General features: G+C 38.0%; 1 protein-coding gene across 1 annotated transcript in view; it reads left to right on the forward strand.

The window, feature by feature from the left end:
* Window positions 1-12,812, forward strand: part of PHEX (phosphate regulating endopeptidase homolog X-linked) — a 94,329-nt gene that overhangs the window by 26,733 nt on the left and 54,784 nt on the right. Inside the window, exons 7-10 of the mRNA XM_026052091.1 lie at window positions 581-697; window positions 3,573-3,656; window positions 3,971-4,116; window positions 9,538-9,631. Of these exons, the coding sequence (XP_025907876.1) occupies window positions 581-697; window positions 3,573-3,656; window positions 3,971-4,116; window positions 9,538-9,631 (441 nt within the window). The remainder of the gene's footprint in view (window positions 1-580; window positions 698-3,572; window positions 3,657-3,970; window positions 4,117-9,537; window positions 9,632-12,812) is intronic.

A 12,812-nucleotide genomic window follows, 5' to 3' on the forward strand; every position in this document is an offset into this window, starting at 1 on the left:
AAGTATTTGTGTGCACACAGCCATGCTGTCTAATGGCATCATAAGAGCTGTGTTTTCAGTCTAATCCAGAAGTGTCATTTGCATATCTTGAAATACCACAGCACATATTTCTGTCTGTCCTGCACAGTATATATAGGGATTATTTCACAGGATCACAGGATGGTTGAGGTTGGAAGGGACCTCTAGAGACCATCTAGTCCAACCTTTCTGCTCCAGCAGGGACACCCAGAGCACAGGGCACAGGGCGGCATCCAGGCGGGTTTGGAAGATCTCCAGAGAAGGAGACTCCACAGCCTTCCTGGGCAGCCTGTGCCAGGGCTCTGTCACCCTCACAGGAAAGAAGTTCCTCCTCACCTGGAGATGGAACTTCCCATGTTTCAATTTGTACCCATATTGTCCCCTCTTCTATTTGATGAAAAGCAGGCCCTCAAGGTAGGTACAGTATTGCTTTAGTCTGATTGCATAGGCCTAAAACTACAAGATATTCTGTTCCTTACTGTGTCTGTGTACTTGCAGCCTACTGATACAGCTATGTCCAAGCACAAATCCAGTTGTCATCTCACTCTTGTTTTCCTTACAGTACCGAGACGCGTTTTTGCAGTTCATGGTTGATACAGCAGTACTTCTGGGTGCAAATGCTTCACGAGCTGAGTCTGATATGAAGTCAGTTCTAAAACTGGAAATTAAAATTGCTGAGGTTGGTAATTTCTTTATGTGGGATTGAAGCTAGTTTTAAAAACAAAGTGTATTCCTGTTTCAAATTTGGAAAATATAAAGACATTTTATCGATGACCTTAGCGATAATATTTTTTTCGGAAAGAGAAGGAAAAGAGTGGAATCTATTGAAAATAAAGGAAGAATACAAAGCCCAAAACAGAACATTCATCCTGCATTAATTAATTATGAAACTCACTCTTCTATTCTGAGGGGAAAAAAACCCTAACCAAACTATCCAAATACATTTGGAACTTTGAAATGTGAATATTGATTCTGAATTCAGACAGAATTTGAGTCCCTGTTGTGCAACTTATGCTGCATTATCATCTATGCATCTGTACATATCTCTGCATAGAAGCAGACTACATGGATTCTCTGAGGTACACTCTGAAAACAGCACAAGATTCATGTAGGACACTGGCCCTAATTCATGTAGGACACCAGTCTAATGAAAGGGTGGTGATTTCAGTAGCACCACAGCTAGTTCCTGAATGGCTTTCTTGGGATACCCTAGGGGAGAGGACAAGAAACTCCAAGAGTTTTTAATTATGAGACCAGACTGATTTTAGTAAAGCCAAAGACCATTTATATCTGGCACTCAGTGTCCCACTGATTTACTCAGCCATATTTTGCCCTTTTGTGTAGTCTAATTTAGATCTGTTAAGGTCATAACAGTATTTCTGTTTCCCCATATGCATGTGTCAGTATTTCTCCTACAGGAATTGCAAATCCCCTAATGTTTATTCTTCTCCCAAAGCTGGAGAGAAAAACTTCCCTCAGCTGGGAAATTCCCCAAATTTGGGGCCTACCTGATGCTGATGTGCAGAATTGCCGGCTGAGCCGAGGATTTCTTTGTATTTTCAAGGAAAGACTTTCTCTTTCCCACTGCCCCTTCTGAAATGCTGGGTCTGCTGTTACTAGAGAAGACTTTGTTCAAGGCAGGTGATGCAGTGGAAAAATTACTATTGACTGGGTTCTAGTTTTGGTTTTGAGAGGAGGAAAGGCAAGTGGTAGTTTTAAAAGTGTCTGTGCAGAGTTGAGGGCCATCCACAGTGGTAGTAAATTAGTATGTTTCCTTCTCTCTACTGAAAGCAGAGATGAAATTTTGTCAAACCTCTACATAAAACCCAATATTCAGCTTCAATTATTCAGCACCACAGTCCAATACATAACCTGTCTGGTACTAGAGCCAAATACTTCTCTATGATCCAGTAGACTGGAAAAACAGGAAATGTTTGTTCTCTTTCAGCAATGCATTAAGAAGATGTATTGCTGTCTTTCTTTGATAGTGCCAGTGCTTTGCTTGTCACATGTTAAGTGATTAAATGAGCTTTAATCCCCAGATTTAGTGTATATATGAAGTTCCATATAAGATGGCATGGATCATATTACAGTCCTTCAGGTTAATAGTGCATATCTTTATGGAGCAAGCCATGCTGGGTCATGGTTATCTAATTTCCCTTTAGTATGAATAATCCTGCTATGTTCAAATATTAGATGGAAGTTGTCCAGGGACGTGAAACATTATGTGATCCCAGCAAGCATGATGAATTATATAAACATTTTAGTGCTGTTTCAAGACAGACTGTCCTGTTCATTGTCACTTGGCTTTTACTACACTACATGTTCCTTTCTATTCATTTTAAGTGAATATGTACAAGTGAGGACTTGTGTGCAAACTCGAGGGAGTTGACAGGAAGACAGCAAGAATAGGAGAAGATGCTGTGGCCATAGAAAGGGGCTGCATACTTGGACAGAGCTTCTGTGTACATGGAAGATTTCAAGTAGATTTAAATTAGTGGAGAAAATGGGAAAATTAGGGGAAGAGGAAAGGAGAAAGTAGGTTTAAGAAAATTAAGATATTTGTCAGATAAATGTGTTTTGTAAAAGGGAAAATAAAGTTGTATTTTTTTTCAATATGGCTTAAACAAGAGTAAAACCGCAAACGTTTACTGTAGAAATTTTGTTGGAAAGCTGCCAGTTGTCTGGTTAGTTTGGTGTCAAACTCTGTGCCCTGTTTAAACTGTCCAGTGTAGAACTTGTTGTAAAGGATTTACCTTAGAGCTCAGCTGGAATGACCATCAAGGATTCTTGTAGATCTTGAGGAGCGAGAAAATTTTGGGCTGAACTAGATATGTATTCAGTTTCTCTCTTATGGACCAAACCATCATCTTGGAATCTGAATGTTCTTGTCATTTATAAACAAACTTGTTTTCATGTAGGAATTTTTTTTGCTATGTCCTTGGACTCTGGTAGTGCAATTACCAAAGACTCCTCTGCTCACGCAGATGAGAAGCCTGGTTGGGGAGTACTTTTGCTCATGTTTGGCCTGTATGTCCTGGTTTTCTGCTATGGAAATCAGGATACTGGGGCAAAAGAGGGAAAAACTGGAGCTGTTCCCCCAGATGGGATCAGTCTATAGCAAGGCGCAAGTTCAAACCCAGTAGGTGAAAACTTTTCTCAGCATCCCCATTTCAGATTTGACCTTCAATGCTATATAGTTTTGAGTTGGTTTCTATTTACAGTGACAGAATGAATGAGTACCAATGGATTAGGTGTGTTCTCTCAGGAATCTTTAAGTATTTCTTTAGACCAATTTAGCTCTAATTATACTGACGTGTTCAAAGGAGACATGTGGCCCATTAAATACCATGGAAATTAGTTACACTGACAATGAACCATGTTCCATCTCCTAGCTAATTGCCATCTTTAGAAAGATAATGTCATGAATGCTTTGAAAATGAGTAGTTCTACACTAGGGTTATGATGTACAGTGATGGTGTCAGAGTGGATCTTTTGAAGATAATCCTTGCTTTCCTTACCTGTTTTTTTTTTCCTTTTTTTTCCCTCTCCAGATCATGATTCCTTATGAGAATCGAACCAGTGAGGTGATGTACAATAAAATGAATATATCAGAGCTTAGTGCCATGATTCCACAGGTTAGTAAGGGATAATTGCAATTATTCTTTTAAAGTCTGACCTATATAATTAAAGTTTTGTTTAGTGTCCAGAGAGCAGCATTTTAAAGGAATAACACTAAGAATGTGTGTTATCCGTTTTAACATCTGTTCTTTTAAATATAGTTGCAACTTTACTGAAGGTTGAAATCAGTTGTAATGACAAAGCGTTATAATAAAGTTCCTATTTTTCAATAAGAAAAGTTCTGAAGCCATAACTCTCTAACATGGAAGTAAATTAATATATCAACTCTCTTCATAAACTGTTTTAACCAGCCTTTTCTTTGTCCTTTCAGTTTGACTGGCTGGGATACATCAAGAAGGTGATTGACACTAGACTCTACCCTGAGCTTAAAGATATAGGTCCTTCAGAAAATGTGATTGTCCGTGTTCCCCAGTACTTCAAAGACTTGTTCAGGATACTAGAAAATGAAAGGAAAAAGTAAGGATCCTATGATGCTTTCAATCATGTTTATGGAGGGCCATTAAATGCTGGACATTTTCTGTGGTTTTTAGGTGTCTGAAATGTTCTTGGAATTGGTAGTAAAAGGTTTGGGTCTTGTTTGAATGAAGAGTTAGTTGTTAGCCTGTGTGTAGTAAAAGCACCTTTCAAGCATATATATATTTTTTTACTTTAAAAAACCCAGAACTTGCAGTAAAGCTGTTCTTTGCAGATGGATTCAATCTCTCATATCTGTGCAGGTCTTGTAACTTGTGAAATCATTTGCTTCTGTAGAATACAGTTGTAAAATGCAGGTAGCCCAGATTAGACTTGTGCTTTACATATGGAAGCAAAACAGCTGTGGGGAAGGTGATGAAAAAAAACAAGTTAAGATGACATCCCATTTAGAAACATCTCCTTGTTGATAATATCTAAGCAGTTTCTGTGATACTTTGCTCTCTGCTGATGTGTGTTACTGAGCTTTTTAAAAACACTAGAATGTTGTCTCCAGAAGGTCATTCTCTGTTTGTGGTTTGATATGGTCACAACTAAATTTATATATCATAAAAAAAAAGAATAATTCAGAGGGATTGTTCTTATATTGTTGCTCCTCCACTGACAAAATGTTCATATGAATTCATAACACTTGTAAAAATGGCAAGCAGATCAAACTGTAATAAAAATAAAAATAACTGTTTGTTCTGCCTCCAGACCACTGAACAGCTTTATTTTGTATAATTCAGACAAATACTTGTAGTGTTCCACTTCTAATCTACTGAAGAAAGTCTTCTTAATGGGTTGGGATATCCATGCTTTTTATCTCAAAGTTAGTTATATTAATGGGGATAAAACGATGATTTAAAGGACGCACATGTGGCAAAACAACAGAGCATAATTTACTGCCTGTGTGAAAACACACATCCATGCAAATATGTTCTCTAACCACAAAGTAAACAAACTGAGACTTTTTCTGTTAGGGTCTTAGCCAAGTCAAAATTGGCTCTGAGTGTTAAAGAGGAATTAACACAGCCCGTGTGTTTTAGCAGAGGAAGGCTGGAGTCATGACCAGCAAGAATGTCCATGCCCTTCTTCAGGGAAGCTCTGGACCAGTTTCCTGGTTGCCTCCCAAAGGGTGGAGAAAACGGGCAACATCTCTCTCTGATTTCTAGTATGTTCGGATGGTCTATCTAATAACGGCTTATGTGAACTGATGTTATAGGCATGTGCTGCTTAGTCTTGCCCTAAGATAAATGCATCCTAAAATCTTAGAAATAGCAAATAACAAAATGCTAAACTAAACCCAAATAGACTTCAAATTACTGTACATGAAAACCATCCAAAGAGTCTGCATGATAACAAAGACCATGTTTATCTATTAGTTGATAATGCTCATTACCTAAAATGTCATGCATTGCTCCAGAAGTAACCTTGTTATCCTTCTGGAGAAAATGAGGAAATCTTATTAATTCAAACCCCTAACAATGAAGCCTTAACATTTGCCTCTAGGGCAAATTCTAAAGGCTTAACAATGACTTTTTCTTATGGATAATCCCATTTTTCATTCTCCATATGATGTTTAAAAGGTTAAATTAATGCAAACAACATGCTTTTAGTTTGTTATAGTAAATATTTATGCAGACAAAATTCCTAGTAAAGCATTCCAAAATCTTAGACTTGCTTCAGTGAAGAGAATATGAATTAATTTCTTTATCTCTTCAGGAGGTTCAGCATCATTAAGAGAGGCAGTTGACTGTTTGGAGGTGTTACTGTGGATTTAAATACACTTTTACTTTGACTGAGTTCATATTCTTTTCAGTTGCACAGCTTGTATTCCTAAATTGTATTTTTATTCCAGAACCTTTTGTGCCCTTTTCCCAGATGAGCACCCCGCTGCCATAGCCACTGTTCAAATGTGGAACAAAAAGACAGTGATGGGGTAATCTGCTCAGTGAAGATTGTTTCAGGGGGAGGGAAGAATGGGGTGAGAATTAAGTCTGGCTGCAGAAACAACTTTCTGTGATGGAAATGTGTAGTCCTACAGACTCACAGAATCGACATATTAAAAACTTGCCTTAGAAAACCTGCTAATCAAGTTTGAACCGGGAAATCATTTGCATTGTTACAAGGAAAGAGCACATAGGAAGGGTGCAGAGTAAATTTCATACAATCTGCCTGTTTTTACTGGGTGATGCCTCTAAATATAATCAAGTTATTACATTGGGCTTGACATATGTGGCTGCAATGTAACTTGGATCATCCCACACTCCCAAGCTAGGGCATAGCTGGGAAATGAGCCCGGGAGCATCCCACTGCTGCAGGGTATCCAAGAGTATTGAGCGGTATCTAGCCTTCATTAAGCCTGGACTAAGGAGTTTAAGCCATCTCCAATGCCGAAGCAACTCGCATTTTCTTCCTAAGAAATCTCCAGTGATTTCTTCAGCGTACTGACTCCTTTTCACAGGAGTCTGTATCTATTATAGGAAGCAAAGGCATACTGTGGAGAAATAGATGTAACTCTGCTATAAATAAAATAATGGCACAGCTGCAGCATGGCCATGCTCTGCCAGCTCTTGCCCTTCCCAGTTACCTGCATGTTGTTGCCTTACAGCAGGGCAATAAACAGGATGCAGTGCAAGTGTGTCCTCATTGCAGAGGTCTTTGCAGCTCTTGCAGGAAGCACTTGGACTATTTTTGTGGGTGTCAGAATGAATAACTGGTTTCCATTTGCTGGCTTTACTGCATCTTTGCAGTATGGGGCAAGTAACGCAGAGGTACAAATCTATCAATTCCTGCAGTGGTAAGAGGAAGTTCTTTTTTTAGAAAAGGATGAGGGCACTGGATTTCCTCAGTATTCCTCACCTGCCTCTGAAAAATTACTTGGAGTGCTGAGTTTGGATTATTTGGTTTGAGTTTGTGCTTTTAATGGTATAGACAGAGATTTTTAAGCAGTTATAATTAGAAGCACAATTCAACTCTGCACAAAAAATTCAAGCAAATTTCAAAATTTGTGTAAGGGATCTAGTTTCATTAAAATGCCAATTAATTTGTCCATCTGTCTCACACTAAATCTGTCCTCTTTATTGCCACTCACAGGTGGATTAAAATATTACAAAGTAATGGAATTTTATGTGCATAACCTACTTTAGTCCCAGACAGGATACAGCATTCCTTAGCAGATACTTGTAAGTTCTGGTATAATTTTAACTGTCCCAGCAAGCAGGCTGGCTACCACTTCCTTTGGGAGCATGTATCACAATAACCATCATCTTGCTTAAGAAAGAGTCAGCCTACACTTCTCCCTGTCACAATCGTTTTGAAGTTAAAATAGGGGACAATGTACTGTAATCTTCCTGAAGGTTACAACAACAAGCGCTGTAGTCTCATCGGAAGTGCAGACGGGATTTGGGTTTTATTTTGGGTTTGCGTCTCACTCCTTGTGAAGAGGTCAATGTCTCCAAGCCTCAGTGGCCTTATTTGTGGAACTGGGATGAAAATTATCCAGAAATATGTACTGCAAGGCATTTTATAACTGAAAAATGTTATTTTTAAAACCAAGTGAAGCGACTCGATATTTTAAAGCCAAAAAATCAATATAAACATGCTAAAAATAAACAGATTCTTCTGAGTTTTAAAATGAAACTTTTCCTGTTTTGTAGATATCTGATGCATCTATGGATCTTAGTGTGTTTATAATCTCATCAGAGAGCTTGAGTTTAGGTGGTGTCTGCTCTTTACCTGCCCAAATTAAATCAATCTCAGTTAACTTGGGTATATTTCCTGAAATTGATACCTGCCTTCATGACTTTTGCCTGTTACAAAGCTTTTAGAATTAGCACCCGTATTTGTGGCTTTGCGTAAGTCACCCTTTCTAAATTTATAATTAATAAATTTTGACCATTGATTCACTACCAGTCCGAACAACGTTCCCTAACTGGGAGGTAAGGATAAGTGCCTCCAAATACAAACAGAAAGCACACAGAGGGCAGAATTGGTCTTTTTTTTTTCCCTTAGCAATTAAGCACGCGTTGTAATATAGAATTGCTTCATGATAGTGGTCTAGATCGTTCAGGTATTTTACCTGAAAATTTTGATGGAAATGAAGTGCTTAAACTGTGTAGTCAATAGGACTCATATAAACACTCTTTTAGAGTCACAGAATTGCTTCCTGATAAACTGAAGGATTTGGTAGCTCGCTCAGGAGCGTGCATGCCAGTCAGCTCTTCTGAAATACCTGCAGCACATAGTTGTGAGGCTGTGGAATTTGTGTGCTTTACCAGACTAAAATCTTTTACAGAACTGAAATCTTTTAGGACATTTTACTGTCAGTGTTTAAAGGTGAAAATGGATATCTTTCTGGTATTGTTGTTTAGGTTGGAATGCTTTTTTAATTAGCCTAAACATTATCTCAGAGTGGTTTGATCATTCAATCACAGCTAACCATGCCGGCTGCTGTAACATGTACTGTGCTGTAAGTGTGTTATTATTCATGTTAGACAAATTTGCCAAATATTTATAGATATATATGTATGTATATTCATCTGAATCTTAAAGGAGGGGATATACTTAGTGTTATGTAGCATGCCTAGCCTTACACCATGAGGTGCATGGAGTGAATTTGGTCCTGAGACCCTGGGAATTGAAGTGGGAGGAGGATGCCTGTTTGCCCCTCTTTCCATGGATGCTTTGTGCACTTCCCTCTGTGGCAAGAGACAGGATGAGGATCTGAAAAGGGGTGATAAGGAGTGTAAAAGGCTGTACTTGCAGTATTTGGTTTGTCCTCCATGGCTTCTGCCCCTGGCTCTGGACACTGATTTTTGCTACTAAGAATTCCCTTTTGAGACAGGCAAAACATGAGTGATAATACTTAATATATTAAGTAAATATATGAACTCTGTGGCTAGTAAGTTTTCTTTTTTCTTTTTTAGCAAAATAATGGCTTCTAATGAAAAGTGAAAATATGACATAGTGGTAGTACCTAGTATATATGGGATGGAGAATTATTTTGTTTCATGTCACCATTTTTCCATCCTAGTAATAAGAAAAGATAACAGTCAATCTGATTTACAAGAAAAAAAAATCACTTTACTGTCTCGTCATAGAATTTTTATACATCTACTATTATGACACAAGTCTTGCCACGTATATGGAAAATATGTCCCCCCAAAAAACACATTACTCAAAGAATGACATACTAGGAGACAGATGCATTATAAATATCCTCTGCATAATTATGCATTAACTAGCTGCCATCATACAGATTCTTCTGTGTAAGAGGGATTTATCAATTTGGTCATCACTCATTAATTTTCAAGGTGAAATTTCTAGCATTCAGTTTGAATGTTTGTAGAAATATTTCTGTGGGTGGTTTGCACGACGTCATATGCATTTAAATGTCTGATAAAAATATGTCTAATTTAACAGGACTCTTGCCAATTATTTGGTATGGAGGATGGTTTATTCAAGGTTATTTAACCTCAGCAGACGCTTTCAGTATCGGTGGCTGGAATTTTCTCGGGTAAGTTAATGCTTTTTTAGTATTTACAATGGTACTACTGTCAGCACTGTTGTTTTCCATTAGGGCTGCTGTTTTGTGTTGCTTATGACTTTGTGAAACATGAAATGTTTTCCATGATGAGTCCAGTTCTTGGGTAATTTTAGGGGTATTGAGAACAGATTTCATCTAGAATAATTAAGCCATACTTATTCTTGTGTACTGTACTACAGAAAAATTATGTCTTTTAGAACAGGCTGAAGATTTTTGAGACCTCTTGTTTAAAAAGATATATCTTTTTAATGTTGTTGAGCCAGAAACTTGAAAGATGGACAGTTGTTTTGTGCTAGGTCTGTAACCTGTGCTACCTCCAAAGGATCAAAAACATTTGGCCAAAAGCTAAGCTTTTGAAAAACAGCTACTTTTATGCATGCATGAAAACAGCTGTGGTAAAATGAAACTTTAGGATTACATCTTCTCCAGGCTTGCTCAAACCTCTTTTGCACTCTAATGCCACTATACATGAGCTGTAACACAAATATACACTAGCCATTTCCACACAGAAGTTGTTTAGGTATCTCCCAGTTCAGGGCTACAGATGCCCCAGAAAACAAGCGTTACACTTGCCAAAACAAGGCATGATATTGGAGCTAATTAGCTGTTAATTAATATAGGCATTTATATATAAAACAAACATACTTGATGAAGATCTACAGTGATAATTTTGTGGGTGCTATGAGAGCACTCGGAGCAAACCAAGGCTGAAACTGCACCCAAAAGGTGCTTTGACTCCTCCTTGTCTACAGGGAAATGCAGAAGGCTCCAAATACAGCAGCTTATTGTTAGTTTAGAAGGTGTGTTTTTGCTTGCTGCATTGAAAATTAGCTTCTTGTTGACATCCTGAAAAGAGGCAGGAGTTCTCCTCTCTTCACCAGGCTGCCAGTGGTCTGGCAAGGCAGGATGGCTGCTTTGCCCTCCCTTGCCAGACTTGCACATGGTGTCTTTTCTGCGGAGCACTGGACTAGTTTTTGAGTTGATCAGATATCTAAAATTAATCTCCAGTAGCTTGTTGGAAACTACCTCCCCAAAAAAAGCAGGCTCTCATACTTTTGAAGCGATATTCAAGTCATTCTTGTTAGAGATGCCATGTTCTTTATGCAAAAAGGTGAGAAAGTGTCTGTCAGACCCACAGCCTTAACTATGTCGTCTCCTGGGATGTTTCCTGTTAGACAGGTAAAACAGGCTGTTGACCATCAACCTGTCTGGAAGAGCAATTGTGTTATATTACGGGCAGAAAAAAAATCTTCGGAAGAAGTATCTGGGCTTTAGGTATTGTGCTTTCTGATATGCTAACTAGCTGCTGTCATTCCTTCTGTAGAAACTAAGGGAGAAATCTAATTCAAGCTGATTTAATGCTTATTAACATAATGTCTTCAAGATTTCATGTAAGTGGTTGTGAAAGCTTGGGAAAAACACAGTAAAGGCAGTGAGTCAGCAGTGCATTCACATTATCTGCCTCTGGGACCTCGCACTGCCCAGTTAGTTAAATGCCGTGAACAGCAATAGCTAGTAGTTAATAGCGGTAGTTAAGTGCAATGAACAGCTCAGGGACACAGATTTGGCAGGTCAACAGAATGACAGGACAGGAGGAACAGAAGTCCAAGGCAAACTTACTGTTGAGCAGACTTGTTTAGCCAGGGGCTGAAGGACCAAAGCCACACAGGTGCTCTCTTGTAGAGCCTTGTGACCTCTTGCAGAGAGGTGAAGAAAACACTGAATGGATAATAAAAAGACATGTCCACAAGATTTGATCAATGAGTCTTAAAGTGAAGGATATATTTTATTTGTTTATTCATTATTTCAGTGAGCCTCACATATATATTTTTCACCATGTTCTTGTTTTCTATCATTGGTATTAAATCTTAAGTGTAAAAATTTTGGCATCAGGACATTTAAACTAGCTGGCATTTTGCAAAGAGAGGGGAAAAAGAAATAACAAAACTTTCAGAGACTTCAGGTTGAGAAATAGGACAAATCTGAAGACTCCAAAGGAGGTGCCTTGACTGTCAAATCAGCAGCTCCTCTGTGATAGCTGTTTGAGTGCTAGCAAATGTGCAGTGGCTCTTGAGGAGATCAGTTAATTGTTTTGTGGAGGTCTAAAATGATGGGGAGGGCTCAAAACACGCTATTTATATTCATTATTACTACCTGAAGTCCTGCATTTTAGAGTGGACCATTAATATTAGGAGGATGAATCTGAGGGAGCTATAGTTGTCTGTTGTAATATCAATAAACCAGCCAAAAGATTTAATCTGCTCTTCTCAGCTCTGTTTTTATTGGTTGCCCAGCCTGTATCATATTTCTGCCCTCTTTATGGCCAGACTTCCCTCATAATAATAAAAATAATTATTATATTGTAATAATAATGTGTTGCATTCTAAAAGTCAGCTTTGTCTCCTGGCTCTTTCTGTGTCTGACGTATAGTCAGATCTTTTGGAAGGAATTTCAGCTCTGATGACTAATGCTATGACTACCCTGCTCTCCTGCATCAGAAAGAAAGAAAAGCTCCATTGTCGTTTTGTTTGGACCCTGGAGAGAAATTTTATTGGTCATGTTTTTTTTATTAGTATTATTTTTGAGTCCTGTGATATATAGATATATCTATAGATATAAATATCTACATATCATAGTGTTTTCTCTCTCTGTCTCTCTCCTCATACATATATATATGTATGTGTTGATGCTTTTGGAAAATTAGTTTATTTTCATATTTGGCTCTGTTTAGATAATTATTATCTTATTATGCATTACTTTGCCAAGTGTGTTTTTTTTAAATAAAAGCAGTGTTCTTTCTGTCATTGAAAATCTATTAGTGCGCATACAGTATTAATAAAAGCATTTGTAAATGCAATTTACTGGTATGAGTCATTGATTAAGCCTAATTACAGACAATATGATGGATAAAAATCAATCGCTGAACTACCGAAATATCTGACCTTCAGTAGCAGAGGGTTAAGCTGGTCTGGAATTTTCCAATGAAACCTTTTTGTGCTGGGGAAAAATACAAATCCAAAAGCTTTAGTTTTGCCAAAAGATTCAAATCATCAGTTCAAAGAACACTGAGGTAAAGGAAACTCAGTAACAGATAAGTCCAGAACGGCTCTATATAAGATGTTTCATAAGGACTGACTTAATTTTCATGAGG

The sequence above is a fragment of the Nothoprocta perdicaria genome, unplaced genomic scaffold (genome assembly GCF_003342845.1).
Source record: "Nothoprocta perdicaria isolate Ctin4 unplaced genomic scaffold, notPer1 scaffold_112, whole genome shotgun sequence".
Lineage (NCBI taxonomy): Eukaryota > Metazoa > Chordata > Aves > Tinamiformes > Tinamidae > Nothoprocta > Nothoprocta perdicaria.